Source organism: Saccopteryx leptura, chromosome X (genome assembly GCF_036850995.1).
Source record: "Saccopteryx leptura isolate mSacLep1 chromosome X, mSacLep1_pri_phased_curated, whole genome shotgun sequence".
Taxonomy (NCBI): Eukaryota; Metazoa; Chordata; class Mammalia; order Chiroptera; family Emballonuridae; genus Saccopteryx; species Saccopteryx leptura.
Genome location: NC_089516.1, coordinates 12,627,365 through 12,646,545, shown reverse-complemented (window position 1 = coordinate 12,646,545; position 19,181 = coordinate 12,627,365). Strand labels below are relative to the sequence as shown.

Below are 19,181 nucleotides of genomic sequence, written 5' to 3'. Positions count from 1 at the left end.
ATGCCTTAAGGAATGTGTGCCATCTTCCTATGTTTATTTTAATTTATTTATTTAGCAAGCAAGCGACCAAGAGACAGACAGAGGCAGAGACACAGACAGACAGGAAGGGAAAGAGATGAGAAGCATCAACTCATAGTTGCGGCACTTCAGTTGTTGATTGATTGCTTTCTCATACGTGCCTTGGTTTCTTGACTGGGGGGCTCCAGCTGAACTAGTGACCCCTTGCTCAAGCCAGCGACCTTGAACTTCAAGACAGTGACCCTTGGGCTTCAAGCCATCAACCTTTTGGGCTCAGGCCAGTGACCATGTGGTCATCTTGATGAGCCCATGCTCAAACTGCCGACCTTGGGGTTTCAAACCTGGGCCCTCAGCATCCCAGGTTGATGCTCCATCTACTGTACCACCTAGTCCGGCTTTTCCTATGCTTATTAAGAATACGAAATGGAGTAAATGGTAGTTGTATGAAATTAAAAATGGTGGCAATTTTTGGAATAAAAGTTTGTGAGCAAGTTGCATGATAACTTTTTAGATTTTTATGTCATCCATTCAACTTTTACTTGAAGATGACTTTTTTAAAGTAATGTTTTCATTTTAGGTACCATTAGATTGCCTTTACAGAGTGAAGGTGGAGAAATGTATCTGTAGCATGGATACTATTGAAAAGTCCACCTTTGCTCTTCCCCACAACATACACACTGTGTGCTGGAAGGAAGCCTGTTGTGCCCTTGTCTTTCTACAAAGTCATTTCTACCTTTTCTGCTGTGGTTTTGTACCCAGTCAGGCCAGTTGTGTTCAGTATGTTGTTCCTGAGGCCTGTGCCCAGCTCCTGGGGTACAGGGCAGTGGCTTACAGGCCCAGGCGTGCCTTCTGGGGCTCAGTTGGGCTTGGTCTGGTAGCAGTAGTGCCCAGAGATCCTGGAAGCTTGAGTCTGGGTGTATGAACTCCTAGACCTTGGGGAAGTTATTAAATCTCTCTGGGTATCCATTTATTTCCTCCTCTGAAAACAGGAATAGCAACCACAGTAGTATTTGCTGCTATACTTGGGAGTATGCATGAGATCACCTGTACAGGCAACTCTGTGTAGTGTTTGATACATCTACTCAGTCAACAAATATCAGCTATTAATATAAGTATTAAGCCACTCTGGGAGACTGGAAAAATACAGAGACAGGGTTTGTCGGTTGGGTGATGTGGGCATTGGGTGCTGAGTTGGGGGTAAGAGTGCCGGAGGGTTATTTGTGGAGGGGGAATGACACCTATGTAGATGAGAGAGTGGGGGTGGAGCAGGGAGAGCCTCAAGCTGCCCTGGTGCCAGCCAGCCCGCAGGACAGAAGAGACAGAAATGGGCAGATGGCTAGGCGCTCGCACCCCCCTTGCCACCCCTCAGGTCAGTGACTGGTTGGGAAGCTGCCCAGAAGGCTCAAGTTCTATCCTGAAGGATGTGAGATGTGGGCAGCACACCTCAAGGGCTGCCCAGGAGACATTTTGTTTCACTTTAGTTTCTTGATTCACAAGGGGTTTTGAACTAATATATCCCCCACCCCCGCTCCCTGGGAGCAGGGGCACAATTTCATCATCTGTCCGCCCCTGAGGAAGTTTGACAAGAAAGTCTGGAGGGAATTTCAGGGAGAGTGAAGGTGAAAATGTCAATGTCTCTTGAATGTGTGGTCACAACACACATTAACTCAAAAGTCACAAAAAAGTGTGTGTGTGTATACAGGGTGTGGCAAAAGTAGGTTTACAGTTGTTCATATGGAAAATAATATGATAATTAATAAATAACAATACAAGAATAAATTCCGTGTTTCTCAGACTCACAACTGTAAACCTACTTTTGCCCAGCTGTGTATATTTAGTGATTTGTGGAATGAGGTGCCTGAAGTCAGCCCAGTTTAGCTGTTCGCTGCCTGTTTTGCTTGTCATGGAGGAGGGACTGTTTCATTTGTTGTCATACTTCCTCTGGGACCACCAGGTTTTCTCAAGAAAACCAACAAAGAAACGATACCCTGTATCTGGGAGTCTGTGTGAAAAACAAAGTGGGCTTGCCTGCGCGTGTAAGCTGAGAGGCTGTCCAAGCCAAACCACATCCTGCCTCGTCTTTCTTGAGGCAGGTGGTCCCAGATGGAGGCCCAGAGTGAGGAGCGCTGTGGCCTGTGCTGACCTGGAAGGCCGGGGCAGCCAAGGCAGAGGGGCGCTCCGGGCCGTGCATGGTTCCCAGGTAGTGTGAGGACTTCCTGGCTACTAGCTCCTCCTCCAATGAACCTTGTTTTTCTGAACTTACTGATGACCATGAAGCTCTGAGGGATGTAATTTTCCTGGCCAGAAAACAAGGCTATGGTCAAAATGTGAGATGGTATCAGTAGAACGGATAGCAGATTCAACCCCCAAAGGGACAGTTTTTGCCTATCATGGAAGAAAATATTTACTGTAGATGTACATTTTAGTCGTGCTTATAGGAAACTGTAATTGACATTGGTTTAACTGTTAAACTGGGAATATATTCTTAGCAAGACTGTGAATGTTTAGACCAGCGGTAGTCAACCTCATCCCTACAGCCCACTAGTGGGCATTCCAGCTTTCATGGGTGGTAGCGGAGCAACCAAAGTATAAATAAAAAGATAGATTTAACTATAGTAAGTTGTTTTATAAAGATTTATTCTGCCAAACTTAGCGGAAATTTGACATAAAGTACTTGGTAAGTAATTATTATTATATGCTTTCACTTGCTGTAACTCTGCTTTATAAATTTTATAAAGTAAAGTTACTTCCCTACTTTATAAATCAGCATTACTGTGGAACCGGTGGGCGGTTAGAAAATTTTACTACTAACAGAGATACAAAAGTGGGCGGTAGGAATAAAAAGGTTGACTATCCTTGGTTTATCTCACTGTCAGCAATGTGACGCCACCTGCTGAAGTGCTCCGTCACATGGGGTTTGCATAAGTTGACAGATTATGGGCCAAGGAGCCATCCTCAGCGCCTGAGTCAACTTTGCTCCAATGGAGCCTCGGCTGCGGGAGGGGAAGAGAGAGACAGAGAGGAAGGAGAGGGGGAGGGGCGGAGAAGCAGATGGGCGCTTCTCCTGTGTGCCCTGGCCAGGAATCGAACCCGGGACTTCTACACGCCAGGCCGATGCTCTACCACTGAGCCAACCGGCCAGGGCCTCAGGCTCCAAATCTTTTAATTTAATTTTTATTTTTTTATTTTCAAGAGGGGAAAGAGAGAGAGAGAGCAAGAGAGCATGCTCCAGAGAGAAACATCAATGTGTTGTTCCACTTATTTATGCACTCACTGGTTGATTTTTGTATGTGTTCTGACCGGGGATTGAACCCACAGCCATGGTGTATTGGGATGACAGTCTAACCAGCTGAGCTACCGGGCCAGGGCTTTAAATCTTGAAAATGGAATAATTGCCAACCTGACTATAAAAAAATACATCTGCCATATGGAAGCATTTCCAGCTATTCTGTGTTAACTGAGTAATTAGGACATTAGGTTCCAGTGGCACATAATGGGAACTTTGAAACACACTTGAATACAGAGCATGCCTTGTTTGTGCGCTTTTAAATGTTGAGAAATTACTTCTTTGTGCTTATTGATATTTTTTCAGGGAATGCTTTGTTATTTGTTTCAAACTGTCACACGATAGATGGTCTCTTTGGTACATATAATCCATGCAATTATAGCGTGAGCTTCTCCTGTCAGTGGTGGTTAAAAATCCATATGCCTTACTTCATTTTTAGCCTCTGATATTTTTTATTCAATTTAAGTCATCCTTTTATTTCAAAACTTGAATTTGAATGGGTTCCATTAACAGATGTTTTAAGGTGACAGTCAAGTCAATAGTGCTGCCAACTTTAAGCTGAACACAGTCTTCTGCCCTCAAGCTGGATAGGAAATCTAATTTCAGGCCTGTTGCAATGCAGGGGTTCAGCTGATTTGTAAACAGCCCTTGTAATATCGCAGCACAGTTGACAAGCCATGGTTCCCAGGCAGGGGGAAGTATGTTATTTAGCTATCTAACTGGTCACCCTAATTGGAGTTCTACCTGGGATGCAGCTCACAGCCACACACAGTAATTAAAGCTATAGAATCATCAAGGGTAGAGCCATCCCATTTTAGTCTCATTATAGACAAACTTGGTCCTGTCTTCATTCATTATAGTGAAGCCAAATGACTTTCATCTACTTTACTGAACACTATATCCTTTTCTTCCTTTCAGTTGGAATATACAAGTGAATATTAAAGCCTAAAAATAATTACAAGTGACTCTGCCAGTGAATTTACCACAGAGCCATTCTTGGCCTGTGGCATGCATCCGTCATTCCCAGACCGCGTGGCCACCGAAGTCTCTCAGCCCTTGCCCCGTTGCTGAGTCTGTCCCGGTGTCAGGGATTGCTGGGTTATTCGCGTTTAGCCATTTTTTCTCCAGAGTGGCTAGAATGGTCTTAAGTATAGAAAAGAATTGTGTTAAATATTCAGCTGGTTTAAGTGAATTTACTATACAATCTTTAAGATGAATCTGAAGTTTTGGAGTCATTCATGGCTTATTTTTTCTTTCATAGCATATACTTTATTTGCTATTATTGAAGGCTTGTGAATTATTTAAGTAAAAAGGGAACATTTATTTTCTGTGAGATGGATCTTACCAAGCCGCTGCTGCTTTCACTTACATATGATTGCTGATTATATTAAATTGGGAAGGTGGGTAAGAGGAGTGGCAGCTGAAAGGTTTGAGATGTTAGATTCCTGGTGTTGCATGATTTGTCGCACCCTGGGGTCTAACACTTTGCTGAATGAGAGTGTGATCATTAGTAACTTCCAATGTCCATGAATATTAATAATAGTTGGATATCAGTTTAAATGACAGAGAATGATACACTTTAACTTATCAACATGCCCATTTTAAAGTAAATTGTCCTCTTTTAGGAGAGACAAAGCAGTCATCAGAACCAGACACAGATATGACACAGATGTTGGAACTATCAAACTATAACACATATACAGTCATACCTCATTGTGGACTTCACTTCATTGTGCTTCACAGATGGTGATTTTTTTTTCCCTACAAATTGAAGGTCAGACCCTCCACCAGAAAAAAGATGGCAACTTGCTTTATTGCAGTGGCCTGGAAGTGAACCTGCAGTATCTCCGAGGTCTGCCTGTGTTACCTTGTTCTGGCCACTCAGTGTCCTCTATGTACCTGGTGCCGTTTTAGGAATGGACCTCAGAAGGTCTGTGCTCTTAGAGGGTGTACATTCTGACAGAGGAGGGAGAGCATAACCGAAGACAATCAGAGAGGTGATTCTAGATAGTGATGTATGCAACAAAGACATTTGGATGGAAAAAAGATAGGGTGACTGGGGGAGTATAAGGGCTGTTTTAGGTGGAGTTATCAGAGAAGGGGACATGACATTGTAGCTCATACCTGAATGATGACGAGGCTCCTGCCATTACTAAGAACCATCTAAGCAGAGAACAGCAAGTGCAAAGGCTCTGAGGCACAAACAAGCTTGGATTCCCCTCAGTAAAATTTTGTTCTTTAGGAGGTAACAGTGCTATGGGAATGATGAGCACAACCCTTTTGGCTGTGTCACTGTCGAGGCTAACCTAGGGAGGAAGTGGGTGGGCTCTCTCTTGCTCACATTCTTCTTTCTTTAAACACATATAAGAATTACTCCTGCCTCCCCCCATTGTGGGGGCCAAGGAGAGTCTATTATACAATTTTGTAACCACTTCATGACCTGGCACAATGAAAAGGAACGTAAATTTGCTGTTGTGAGTTGAAGCTTCATTATTTACCCAATAAAACTGTTTAACTTACTCCTCTTTATAATTGTAGAGAACTCACATGAACTCAGCCAGTCCTCATTCCCCATCCCCGCCCCCGACAGTGATTATTCCTGTTACACATGATGCTCAGAGATGTCACCTGGCTTGGTGGAGAGTGCCAACCCATTAAAAGTCAGTCTTGGGCCCTGGCCGGTTGGCTCAGTGGTAGAGCATCAGCCTGGCGTGCAGAAGTCCCAGGTTCAATTTCTGGCCGGGGCACACAGGAGAAGTGCCCATCTGCTTCTCCACCCCTCCCCCTCTCCTTCCTCTCTGTCTCTCTCTTCTCCTCCTGCAGCCAAGGCTCCATTGGAGCAAAGTTGGCCCGGGCGCTGAGGATGGCTCCATGGCCTCTGCCTCAGGCGCTAGAATGGCTCTGGTTGCAACAGAGCAACGGCCCAGATGGGCAGAGCATCGCCCCCTGGTGGGCATGCCAGGTGGATCCCGGTTGGGCGCATATGGGAGTCTGTCTGACTGCCTCTACGTTTACAACTTCAGAAAAATACAAAAAAAAAAAAAAAAAAGTCAGCCTTGGTATCTGAACCCTAGTGGCCTGACCTGTATTATAAGGATTAACTGGAAAGATGGATATTCTTAGAAAGAATAGCCTCTGATGAAAAAACATGAACATGGTTATTTCATTCTTATTGGTAACTCAGTTTCTGTTAAAGCATTGGCTAGTGAAACTGCCAAGGGAAATGGATTTTATAAATACATGTTGAGCAACGTATCATTAGTTCATTTGTTATGAGTACTTAAAAACAGATGAAAATGGGTAGTTTGAATAGTTTCAGTTTCCCAATTCCCTCTGCTGTCCCACTACTACATATGTTATTATATACAATAATATTAACTGAGAAAGCTATATTGTCTGGACTTGTCTACCGAGAACATTCTAGATATCAGCATTTGTGATTTTAATATCTGTAACATAATTGGTACCAGTCTACTGTTTTTGCAGACCGTGTTTTTAAACCTGCTTAAGTGTTTTTCATATTTTTCTATAATAACACTTACTCTTTGAGAATAAATAAACCGTAACAAATAAACCATATTAAGTACAGGATTGGAGAGGGAGAACTTTGAATTTTACATTGGATGAAGAGGGGAATTATATTCATTGTTTTTGGGTGTTTTTTTCTTTTTGGCATTAGACCAGTGGTTCTCAACCTGTGGGTCGCGACCCTGGCGGGGGTTGAACGACCAAAACACAGGGGTCGCCTAAAGCCATCGGAAAATACATATTTATTATACAATACACTTTTAAATAAAATACATATTTCCGATGGCTTTAGGAGACCCCTGTGTTTTGGTCGTTCGAACCCCGCCGGGGTCGCGACCCACAGGTTGAGAACCGCTGCATTAGACGAAAGCAGAAAATCTTCCCATGGGCACCTCTCTTGACACACCAAAGGTTGCTGGTGTTCGGTATTGAAACATTTATTGAAGGAAATGCAATCTGGGTGGAGTGTTCTCTAACCCTGTGGTAATAACTGAGCATCTAGTGTGTGTATTGTTCTATTATCTGTACTGTTTGGGGTACTACATGCTGGGTCAGAAAAACAGCAGACGTTTTATCCAGGACTTCCCATGGCCCAGAGGCGTTAAGTAACTTGCCCAAGGGAACACAGTTAGTCAATGCCAGAGCTGGATTTGAGCCTGTGGGTGGTTTTGCTTCAGAGTCTGTGCTCTCTCACTCCTAATTGTACTCTTCTACAGGATTATCTGGGAGGCCTTGGCTGCCTTAAAACAACAGCAAGACAAACTGTAATTAGCATGAGGGATGCCCCAATCTGTCAGGTTCTGAGAATCTGCTGCTGGGAATCTTGGCTGAGCTGGGTGTGAGGCTACTGCAAGGCTTTATTTCGATATGCAGCCATGTTCCATTGGAACCACGACTTCCTGTGAATGCCTTATAATGTTATTCGACAAAAGGAAATAAGCATATGAAATTTTAAAAAGTTTCTTGAAGTATATTGATTTTTAGGAATGGATGCAATCAGTAGTTCTATTAAGTCCCAAGAATTATTTATCCTGGCATACTTGGGTTGCACGTAAAGCTTTTTAATAAGAAAAAAATGTTGCAGGTTCTGCTGCTTTGACGATGTAGGAGTAGTTTGAAACATGCGCAGTAAAGCAAGTGTCAGTGCTGCCAGCAGAAATGGAAAAATATATTGCTTTAATTGAAAAAGCAGGCTGTGTCTAGTCTTTAACTCCCTTTACGTTTCATCTGACTACTCATAGTTTCTGGGAGGGTGGGGAGAGGAGGGAGCAGGGTTTGGCCTGTGGTTTATCAGTAAGATCCAGAGAAAGTTTGGAATGTGGATTCTGATTGTGACCTCCCACTGCTCCTTCTCCCACTTGTGAAGGGAAAACAAACAAAACACAACCCTGGGGATTCTGAAGCCAGATGGTGACAAGGTCCTGTGCGGTGCCATCCTGTGCGGTGCTGTAGGCTCCCTGGGGATTAGGTTAAAGTGCAGACTGGGATTAGGGGGTCTGGGCTGCGGGCAGGTGGCTGTGGGGAGGCTGAGGTTCTGCAGTTCGAAGAAGCTTCCAGGTGAGGCTACTTTTAGTAGCGAGAGTAGCTGTGACCCCTTTGACCCAGCCCTCTATTTTAGCACTGTGTTGATCACCAGAGTCACGTGGGCGAGTTTGAAGGAGGACGATTCCCAAAGGGATTTGATCAGAGTCACTGGGGCTAAGGCGAGACAGGCAATTTTTAAAGATAATTTATTATTAATTTTAATGGGGTGACATTGACTAATTAGGGTACATAGATACAGAGAAAGCATCTCCAGGTTATTTTGACATTTGATTATGTTATATACCCATCACCCAAAGTCAAATTGTCTTCCGTCACCTTCTATCTGGTTTTCTTTGTGGTCCTCCTCTCCCTCCCCCCACATAGGTGGGACACAGAAATGAGACTCAGGGACATGGACAAGACTGTGGAGGCAGGCAATTTTTTGTGGGAGGAAGCTATACTAAAGTCACTTGATAATAAATTTGCCAGCTTTGTTTTCTGCGTGGGAAGGAGGATAATGACAGCTTTGAAAGCTTCACTGTAGGAATCAGATTGAGATATTTAAAAGCAAATTTACTGGCACTCTAAGAGCTTCCTGTTTGACCCAAACTACATGAGAAATCTTAGCCACCCACCTTGGCAGGGGAGTGACCCGTTCTTTATGATTGCATCCAGACCAGCTTAAATCAGAGAGCTAGGAGAAAAAGAGAGTATATAATGGTTAGTTTGCTGACTTGTTTCACATTAGATAATGTCTGTGAAGGCTCCCAGAGTGTGTCCAGGGAAGCTGGGGCCCAAATATGGAAAAGAGAAATCATGATTATGAGGTACGAGTTGAAATTACCATCGTGCACATTTAAAGTGTTATTTCAGCTCTTTCCTATGCTCCTGGCTTTGGGGTTTCTTTCTGGTGGTGTTCAGAGAGCCCAAACAAGCTCGGAAGACGGCTGGCTGATGTCTTCTCTGCAATGAAGCAAAACTCAATGGCGCTCCTTTCCCACTATGACCCCTTCCCTCCCCCCTCCCTCCCTCCCTCTCTCCTTTCCTTCCTTCTTTTCTTCCTTCCTTCCTCCCTCCCTCCCTCCCTCCCTCCCTCCCTCTCTCCTTTCCTTCCTTCTTTGCTCCCTCCTTCCTTCCTTTCCGTCCTTCCTTCCTTCCTTCCTTCCTTCCTTCCTTCCTTCTTTCCTCTCTCCCTCCCTCTCCTTCCCTCCCTCCCTTCCTCCCTCCCTCTCTCCCTCCCTCCTTTCCTCCCTTCCTCCCTTCCCTCCCTTCTTTCCTCCCTCCCTTCCTCCCTTCCTTCTTTTGTTTTTTGATAAGTGAGACTATCTAGCAACTGGCTTTTATACATTTCCTAAGTCTTACTAGTAATCTTTTCCCCTGAGGACATGCAGGAAGATAAGACACTGAGTGGACACAAATCTTCTCAGCTTTCCTTCATCTATTGTGTCCTGTTTTTAATGTCTAGCATTTTTTTCAAAATCAAGTATTTCCCCTTCTTGTGGCGTTCGTGACTTTCCGTACCCTAGCTCCTTACCTTGTCTAAGGGTTAAAAAATTAGGGAAACCCCATAATCAGAAGAAAAAAGAGGGTTGGATTTTCCCTCTCTTCTGGTTTTTGAAGCTTATACAGTGAGGGAGAACTGTGCGTTGTCACCATTACCTTCTGCATCAGGGAAGGTTTGAGTAGACAAGCGGAAGTGTTCAGTGAGGTCCGGGGTAAGGGAATTTTTTACAGGGTCCCATCTACATGTTGTGGGGGCCTGTATCCCTTGCTGAGCCCAAAGTCTCTGTGGAAAAGTGGGTGTGGGTGAGAGACAGGACACAGGGAGCCTGCCTCTGGTTCTCCCAGCCCCCCAACTCAATGACAAAAGTGACCTGCAGAAGAAGCTGGTGTCTTTCCTGAAAAAGAGAAAGAACAGACCAGTTCCATGAGGTCCAGAATGCTGCTCCAGGCCCTGGGAGAGACAGCATAGCAGCCCATTGTGGTGCATGGCCCATATGCTAAGGGGGCTCCCGGGGGGGAAGCTAAGAACCTGCCACAGGATAGGAAGGAATAGATCAGGTAGAGGATGGTGCCAGTGACCCAGGATGGGGAGTAGGGTGAGCAGAGGCCCGGAGGGGAAATGGTCTGATGGGTATGTGAAAGTAAGCTTTGCCATTGAGTAAAATGGGAAGTAGGGGAAGTAAACCCTGGGGTTTACAGGGACCTTGTGTGCCTTTGAAAGGAACTTGAACTCTAGAGGTGATCAGGAAGCACTGGAGGAAGGGTTTTAAGCAGAGGTGTGCTAACGTCAGATGGGAATGGAGGACATGTTCCTTCAACTAGAGGCTTTTCCTCAATGATCATCTGCTCCTTTGCAGCTTTTTAAAGACAGCTTTATTGAGATCTAATTTGCATATCCTAAAACTCACCCATTTGAATTGTCCCACTCAATGGTTTTCAGTACATTTACAAGTTGTGTAACCATCACCACAATCTAATTTTTAACATGTCCATCACCGCAACAGCAGCCTTATGCCCATTTACAGTCTCTTCCCATTTCCACACCCATCCCTCAGCAACCACTCATCTTTGTAATTTTTCCTTTCTCTTTAACATTAAGGGAAATGTTTTCTGAGTGTATTATTTACTTGAACGAGTATCTTTGCCAAATTATAAACTCTTGCTCTTGGCCCTCCAGCTCTTACTCAGCTCATCCCTGTCAGAGATGTTTCAGATTGCGTGGAACAGACACCTGGCCGGATTGCTTTAAACAGGGTTGTTAGTTATCACACCTAATGGGGAGGTTACAGATAGGGTGGACTCTAAGGGACATCAGAGACCTGTGTTCTTGCCATTTCTCCTCCATGGTGTCTTTCTGGCAGTAGCTTCACCCAAGGGCTGGTGTCACTGTGGTTGTCAGGTGGTTGTAGAGTGGAATCCATTAGCAGTGAGGGGAGCCCTCTGATTCCTTGTTCACAGCTGGTTTGTAGGCGGAGTCCTTTCCTGCAGTCTGTCTGATTGGGCGAGCTTAGTTCCTGCTGCCCACTCTGAACCGGTGATTGGTTTAGAGTTAATTCTGCTACCTCTCTGGAGCTGAGAATGGGCTTTGTGGTGAATGGGTAGGCACCAGTAACTAACAGTGGGTTCTGCTGGGTAGGCTTGCAAGTAATAAAATAGCATGTGAATGTTTTTGAAGCTGACCCTGGCTTTACGTCACTGTGAAAAGTATCATCAGTTCAGAGCTCCCCAATTCAGGAATCTGTTGTAATTTGGTCAGAGAGTGTGCTGAAGTTGACCTTTAGAAGTTTTAATAGTGTGGGCATTAGAGGGTATGTGGAAGATGAATGATTTAAGTCACATTAGAGAAACCTGTTTGCTTTACGCTAGAAATGTATAAATATATAACTAGTAGTAAATAATATAAAATCATTCTTATCTAATTGTTAGGTTAGCCCTTTGGAATCAGTCCTTGGGAGAAAATAAAAAAAACAAAACCCTGTCTTGAATGTATCAGTAGTTGAGTTACTATATAAACTTGAAATTAACAGAAATTGACTTTCTTTCAAGTATAATTCATGCTTCATGAGGCCAAATAGACATTCTGCCAGTTATTTGGACTTTATTAAATTCTGCTTTATATATATTAAAAAATAAATAAATCAAGGTATGTCCGTGCTTTGCAAAGTAATTTATTTGTTTGTGAGCTGTATTTTCAAGTCTCTTGGAGTAAGGTTTGTCCTCGTGTCAGTAATGAGCGTTTACTGGTGCAGCTCTTAATGGTGAGAACGGATGTTGAAGAAAGCAAACACCATATGCCCTTTGTTTCCCGTGCATGTCCCCTCCTGGAGGTTGGGTGGAGTGTTTCAGCTGTCTCGAATAATCTCCATTTTGCTGTTGCTGCAGACTTTGCGGTTCTCCAACTCTCTTCTCTCCCATGTTAGTTACAACTTCCTAATTAGAGTTAGGTGTCTCTTCTTCCTTTTTCTCCTCCTGGGTCATAAAAGTTTCACACTGTCAAGTGTGAAAGAGTGGATTAATCTTGAAAAATGAGTTTCACTTCAGTTGTGACAGAACTAAGTGCAGAGAATTAAAAAACAAACCCACCCACTGTGAATGTGTAGTGGGAGGGGCAAGGCGGGCTGGGTACAGGACAGGATGCTTAGAATAATTCAGCTGCCAAGTGAATCAGAGGGACGTGGAGTTCTCAGCAAGCACGGACGGCACTCCTGCCCGGAGTTCAGACACAGTCAGCCCCAAATCACCATTTCATACCCCAAAGAATGGAGCTTTCCGCAGCCAAAGCCCCGAGTGCTGTAGATGCATCTGAGATTGTAAGTAGGCCGTTCATCTGTTCGGATTGTTATAATGTCTGCATCTTTTGTAGCCTGTTGCCTGATTATATGGTAGGCCCGGAGCGGGGCGTGATGGGGAATTTGGCCCTGACCTAGTCCTTCCCAGATTGTGAGCAATACCAATTTCTACTTGGACTCGGGTCTCAGTTTTCTTGTTTGTGGTGGAAGGGAACTTCTTTCCCCAAGCTTTCCCCTGTGACAGAAGGGGTTTTTGGCTGAGTCCCTTTTGTAGTGGCATCTATATAAAAAGATTTTGAACAGCCCTGCCATCTGGTATGACGGTTCTTTCCTTGTCCTGACCACTATTGAGGAGTTTTTTCCAGGGGACACTAAACATAGCTTCAGTCACCCTCGCACGCCGTACCCTGCAGGTGGCCTTTTGATCAGTGAGGTGTCCGGACCAAGGGCTGGGAGCAGGTAACCTTTCTGAGGCAGTTGGCGCATTCAGGAGTCTGGGATGAAGCCAGGTGTGGAATTAGCTTTCCCGGTGGGAGAAGGAATGAAAGGGGAGGAGATGAGAATGAGATGGAAGGTGGGACAGAAACTCAAATCAGGCCCGCTCAGAGTACTGTTCTGTTGCTAGATTCTAGGTGGGGGTTGAGACTGCAGTCCTCTCTCAGCTGACTTGGGCCGCTAACAGAAATCTCTCTTAGTCTTACATATCTCACCTGAAAAAGCATAATCAGTGCATGTGTGGGATTGCTGCATTGTTCGAAGTAATGAGTGTATAAGCACCCGGCACTGGGTAAGCTCTAGCTGAGTGATGTGTTTTGGGCTTCCTTTCCCTCTCTCCTTCCTTCACGGGCTAGTACACCATCAAAGCAAGCTGTGTGCCAGCCTCTGGGGAATGGCCCCCATGTCGCCGGCCCTGGCTTGTTTTAGGACAGCCTTTTGGCCACCAAGATCTCTTGGTTGGTGGCATAGGTTTGATTTTGAGATTGGACAGTTGGCCCTGCTGCAATCCACAGCCCCACTTGTTCGGGTCAAACACCTTTTAGTCATGGCCAGGTGACCCCCTAACAAGGAGGTCCCAGGGAGAAGGTAGGAGTAGCTTATACTCATGTCTCAATGATGCATTTGCTTTAAAGATTGTGGAGACTGGGGACTCAATTCATGAGGCCGTTTATAAGTCCTAGAGAGAGAGTGATAATTTGGAAGAGCCATTTCCAGTTCAGCTTCGAGTTTCCAAGTTATGAATACGTAAAGAAAAGATTAATCTGGAAGAAGACTGCTCAGCAGCTTTCTGATTTCTGATTCAGAAGTAGGCATAGGGCACTGTCGTGATGACTTTCCATCCGGTTGTTTCAGTTAGCCTGTTCGTGGATTGAGTCACCTGCCATTGATCAATTTTACAATTGCCTTTCCACCATTGTGTGTGTGTCTGTTTCAGGGACTTTCTAGAGCCTGCCTTGTTCAGTAGCTTTACTATGTGCTTTATATTTGCTAACTGTGAGTTAATTGCTAATAATAGTGTTTCCTTGTCAGTCACACGTTCTCCTACCCCTTACCCCCATTGTATTCCTTGTATTTCATCTCATATTTAGGCTAAAATGGTTTGCCTAGAGTTAGCAAGTCTCTTCGTTAACACTACCCATGAATTCTAACACTAATTTTTATCACTGATTTTGGAGACATCATATCCTCTGTACATTTTGTTTTGTGCAGTGACTTAAGAGTACCTTTTTTGGTAACCAACATCAGGATCATGTATTACAATATATCAACTTCAGTAGCTATATTTTTAATAAAATTTTAATTGATTGTTTTAACATGGATTCAAGTGTCCCACTCAATATAACACCCTCCACCACCACCAACACGCCCCCCATTACACCCCCTTTGCTCCCCTCCCCCTCCCGCCTTCCTCCTACCTCCCCCTCCTTCCCTCTGGGATTTGCTGTGTTATTTATTATCTGTATCTCTGTGTTATGTATATATAATTTGGCTAATCACTTCACCTTCTCTGATCCTGTCTCCTCATCGTCCTTCCTTCTGACAGCGTCAGTAGCTCTCTATTAGTCTACTTTTGCTCCCATGGTCTACTGCACCTTGTATGGTCAGGGACTTGCCTGCCTTTCCAGCCTCATCAAGGTCACCTCCCACTTGGCCACCGCCTTTCACCACACCAGTGCCCTGGCTTCCCCAGCTCCTGTCCCTGGGTCCAGGCACCTGCAGTGGCCACTTCAGAGAACACCCTTTTTTTGGCTCTTGTTCTGCTTTTAGGTGTTACTGGGAGAAGCTCTCCTGGGTCCTCTTATTCTAAAGGAACTTCCTCCATCTTAAGTTTCCTTTCTCCCTTCTTGTCACATCGCCATATCTGTTTCTTGCAGAGCGCTGATATCACTGTCTGTAAGTTCTTTGTTCCCTCATTGATTTATTTGGCACTAGCTGCCTCTCCCACTGGAATTTCAGCCCCAGTTCAGGCAGAGGCCTTGACTATCTTATTCCACTGTATCCCCAGTTCTAGGCACATAGTAGATGCTCAGCAAATATTTGTTGAATGAATAGAGGCTTTGGATGATGAATATTGTGGATGACTTTTAAATAGTTTGTGACTGCAGACTGATAAGGACAGTTCCATCTTTTCTGTGCTATTCCCTCCTGGGCCCATGTGCCTTCGCCATTGCCCTGGCACTATGGGAACACTCCATACCACAGGGCCCTGTTTCCCTCTCCTGGCAATCCTGTAGCTGGTATGCAGAGGAATCCTCTAGCTGTTTTAAGTATCATTTTCTTAAAATGAAAACCACCTGTCTTCAAAGTAATTTGCTTAAAACAAATGCTCATTTCTTGCTGAGGCCTTCTTCCTCTCCTGCCTTTCCCCACCTCCTGCCAAGAATAATGGGAAAACCCTCTTATCTTGGAAAGTGGTTTTCCCTCTGGTCTGAATCCAAAGCCAGATGATTTATCACCCTGTGTGCTGGGCATGAGCTTTTCCCTGCCCTGCTGCTCTCAAATGTTAGCAGTTTGTTCTTCAGAGGCCCAAAGACATCACATGATGGCGGCTCAGCCTTTGCACTCCCTCTCTTTGTGTATTTCCTTTAAACATCCTTCCTTCAGCTAGAGAAGCTGGCCCAGGGTACCACGGATATGGCAGCAGGGCTGGGGACAGTGTCTGAGGACTGCTCTGGGGTGGGCTGTTTGCCAGCTCGCTGATACCAGCACTGGGCAGTAAATAATATGCCCCCATTGTGGAGATGGTAAAATGTAGGCTCATAGAGGTTAAGAAGGTTGTCACCAGTCAGGATCAGAACCCTGGTCCCTCTGGCTTCCAGATCTGTGTGTTATTTGTTGTTGTACTCGGTATTTCTCAGGATTACTTTGACCATGTCCTACATTAAAAAAAAAAAAAAAGAATGCCTTGGCCGAGTAGCTCAGTTGGTTAGAGTACCATCCCAATATGTCCAGGTGGTAGGTTTTATCTCCAGTCAGGGCGCATACAAGAATCAACCAATGCATGCACAAATAAGTGAACAAGAAATTGACGTTTGTCTGTCTGTCTGTCTCTCCCCCTTTCCTTCTCTCTAAAGTAATTAAAAAAAAAAACCCCAAACTTGGCAACTTTCACTGTACGTATATGTACACATGCATGTAACTGCAAAAAGTCTCTGGAAATAGTAGTTGCCCTCACTGTGTGCGATGTATTCTGATATTCTCTATTTCATTTCAAAAATGCTGGGCAGCATAGAGCAGGATTCCCTTCTTTTTTAAAGCTGAGTAATATTCCATTGTATGTATATGTCACAATTCCTTGATTCTTTCTTCCACCCATGGATGTTACCATATCTTGTTTGCCAGGGGCTAGGCTGGGGGAAATGGGGAATTGCTGTTCAATGGGTGTAAGGTTTAAGTATGCAAGACGATTATGCTCTAGAGAGCAATGTTGCTGTACAACATTGTGTCTGGAGTTAACAACACTATTATGCTCTTAAAACTTTGTCAAGGGGGTACATCTTAAGTGTTCTTACCACAATAACAAAAAATGCTGGTGAGGACCTTTTAAATTGATTGTGTGACCCACTAATTGGCGAGAACCCATACTTTAAGAACAGTTTGAAAAACACTAGTGTAGGTGGTATGTAAAATATGCTTACTTCTTCACATATAAGTTTACATGGTGTAAGCCACTTTAAAAAATGTTTATGGAAGTATAATATACATATATAAATATATATAAGAGTACGGCTTATTGAATTCAAAACACACACCAGATCAAAACACGCCATTGATTTAAACTTCTTTGGATCAGGACAGGCATGGAGTACAACAGAAACTGATGTGCCCTTGATGTGTTCTGAATTATGCACATACGGCTTACTCAGTAGAATTGCTCTTCGTAGAGGTCCGTATCTTGCGTTTCCAGTGATGGGGCCTGACTGGTATTTTAGCTCTAACAACCACTGAAGGAATGGAATGAGGCTTCCCGAAGGGCCATCAGAAATGGGCACAAAAGGAGGCTAATTGAGAAGGTGTCTGGTGAGTGTGACTCAGGAGGAGGAGAAAAGCCCTGCAGTTGGGGATGGAGACGTTTGGGTGTGAGGATTTATGGTGATAGTAATTGAGACCAATGTTACTGAAATGGGGGATTTGTAGGAGGAAAGGGAACTTGTGATTAGAGTACTAAACTCCTAGAAGTCAACGAAGTTTTGTGTAAAATAAGGAATATCTACCTACCTCTTATGGTGAGTACTGACTTTTAGAGGAAATCGTTTTCACATACTGCATCAAAGTGCTTATTTCTTGGCAAAAGACTTAAATGCATCTAAATACAAAAGCAAGCTAGAGGAACTTGGCTTTCATAATGCCTGGGTTCTGTAAGGCTGTGTACTGTGGCGCACTGCACACAGTTCATTGTGATGGGGATGTGCATGGAAATGAAAGAGAATGATTATTTCAGCATGCTTTTACCCATTACGTACTCTTACAAGTTTTAATAATACCTTTCGTGAGACTCATTGTTAACTTTTAGTCAGACTGCAATGACTTTCTTGAATCAGGGACTTTGGGATAATAATAAATCCTTTTGTCATTGTTGATTAGATAAGCTCTTATTCATTGTTGTTGTTTTTGTGTGTGTGTGTGTGTGTGTGTGTGTGTGTGTGTGTGTGAAGGAGACTTTGAGCTCTTGCACATTTGGTGTATGTTTCCTGGTGTTGTTGAACTACATTGCTTTCTGCAGGTTTGTGTTTAATTCTGTACATGACGTGGCTGTGTAGACTGTAAGAGACACATTGTGGAATAAGAGGAGACACCCGCTGGGGACAGGGTACGTGTATTTGACTTACCATTCCTTTCTTGGTGCTTGGCGTCATGCCAGGGCACTAAGTACTTACTGAAGGAATGGAAGGAGAAAGGAAAAACCTCAGGTCCCTGTTTGCCAACAAACAGGTCTGATGTCTGCCTGTTGTCCTGGCATTGACATCGAGAGCATCCCCATTCACTATGAAATGTCCTGTTCAGATGATAAATTATTTCACTCTGAAATGTTCTGGCTTGGTTAGACATATGAGGACAAAGGCACAGAGAAGTCATTTCACTTTGCATGATCACCTGCTGGTGAGAGGTAGTGCTGGAATTCTTTCTTAGGAGTCTGAATTTTCTTTTCTATCTATCATCTATCTATCTATCTATCTATCTATCTATCTATCTATCTATCTATCATCTATCTATCTAGTTAGTGAAGGTAGGGAGGTAGAGAGACAGACTCCCACATGTGCCCCTACCAGGATCCACCCAGCAAGCCCCCTATGAGGCAATGCTCTGCCCATCTGGGGCCACTGCTCCGTTGCTCAGCAACCAAGCTATTTTATCACCTGAGGCAAAGCCTTGGAGCTATTCTCAGTGCACTGGGCCAACTTTGCTCAAACCATTTGAGCTATGGCTGTGGTAGGGGGAGGGAAGAGAGAGAGAGAGAGAGAGAGAGAGAGAGAGAGAGAGAAAGCAGGGCGAGGGATGGAGAAGCAGATGGTTGCTTCTCCTGTGTGCCCTGACCAGGAATCGAACCTGGAATTTCCACACTCTGGGCCTATGCTCTACCACTGAGCCAACAAGCCAGGGTCAGGAGTCTGAATTCAGATCTTGTCATTTGACTGCTAAATTCTGCTGTCTTATAGCTTTATGCCAAGGAACATGTAATATAAAAACAGCATTCTTTATATTTTCTGTATCAGTATTTAGTAAAAGCCACTGCTTTGACATGCAACCCAGGCAGCTGAGTGTGCTGGGCAAAGGCCCATTGAAACTCTACATGTACTTTCTATTTTCTTTTTCTTTCTTTTTTTTGTGTGTGACAGTGACAGAGAGATAGACAGAGAGAGTCAGAGAGAGGGACAGATAGGGACAGACAGACAGGAAGGGAGAGAGATGAGAAGCATCAGTTCTTTGTTGCGGCACCTTTCTCTACGTGTATTTTCATGGGTAATCCTATACAACCAGTACCCTAGAGCAATAATACCATTCACATATGTGTGGTGCCTTATAGTTTCCAAGAC

General features: G+C 44.2%; 1 protein-coding gene across 7 annotated transcripts in view; it reads left to right on the top strand.

The window, feature by feature from the left end:
• The window catches only part of SH3KBP1 (SH3 domain containing kinase binding protein 1), a 442,009-nt gene that overhangs the window by 177,839 nt on the left and 244,989 nt on the right, over window positions 1-19,181 (top strand). Inside the window, exon 1 of one of the 7 annotated variants that reach the window (XM_066357660.1) lies at window positions 12,529-12,669. The exons of the other annotated variants lie outside the window; for them this stretch is intronic. Coding sequence (XP_066213757.1) covers window positions 12,619-12,669 — 51 coding nt within the window. The 5' untranslated portion in view covers window positions 12,529-12,618. Of the gene's footprint in view, window positions 1-12,528; window positions 12,670-19,181 lie in introns of those variants that run through there. 7 annotated transcript variants of the gene reach the window in all.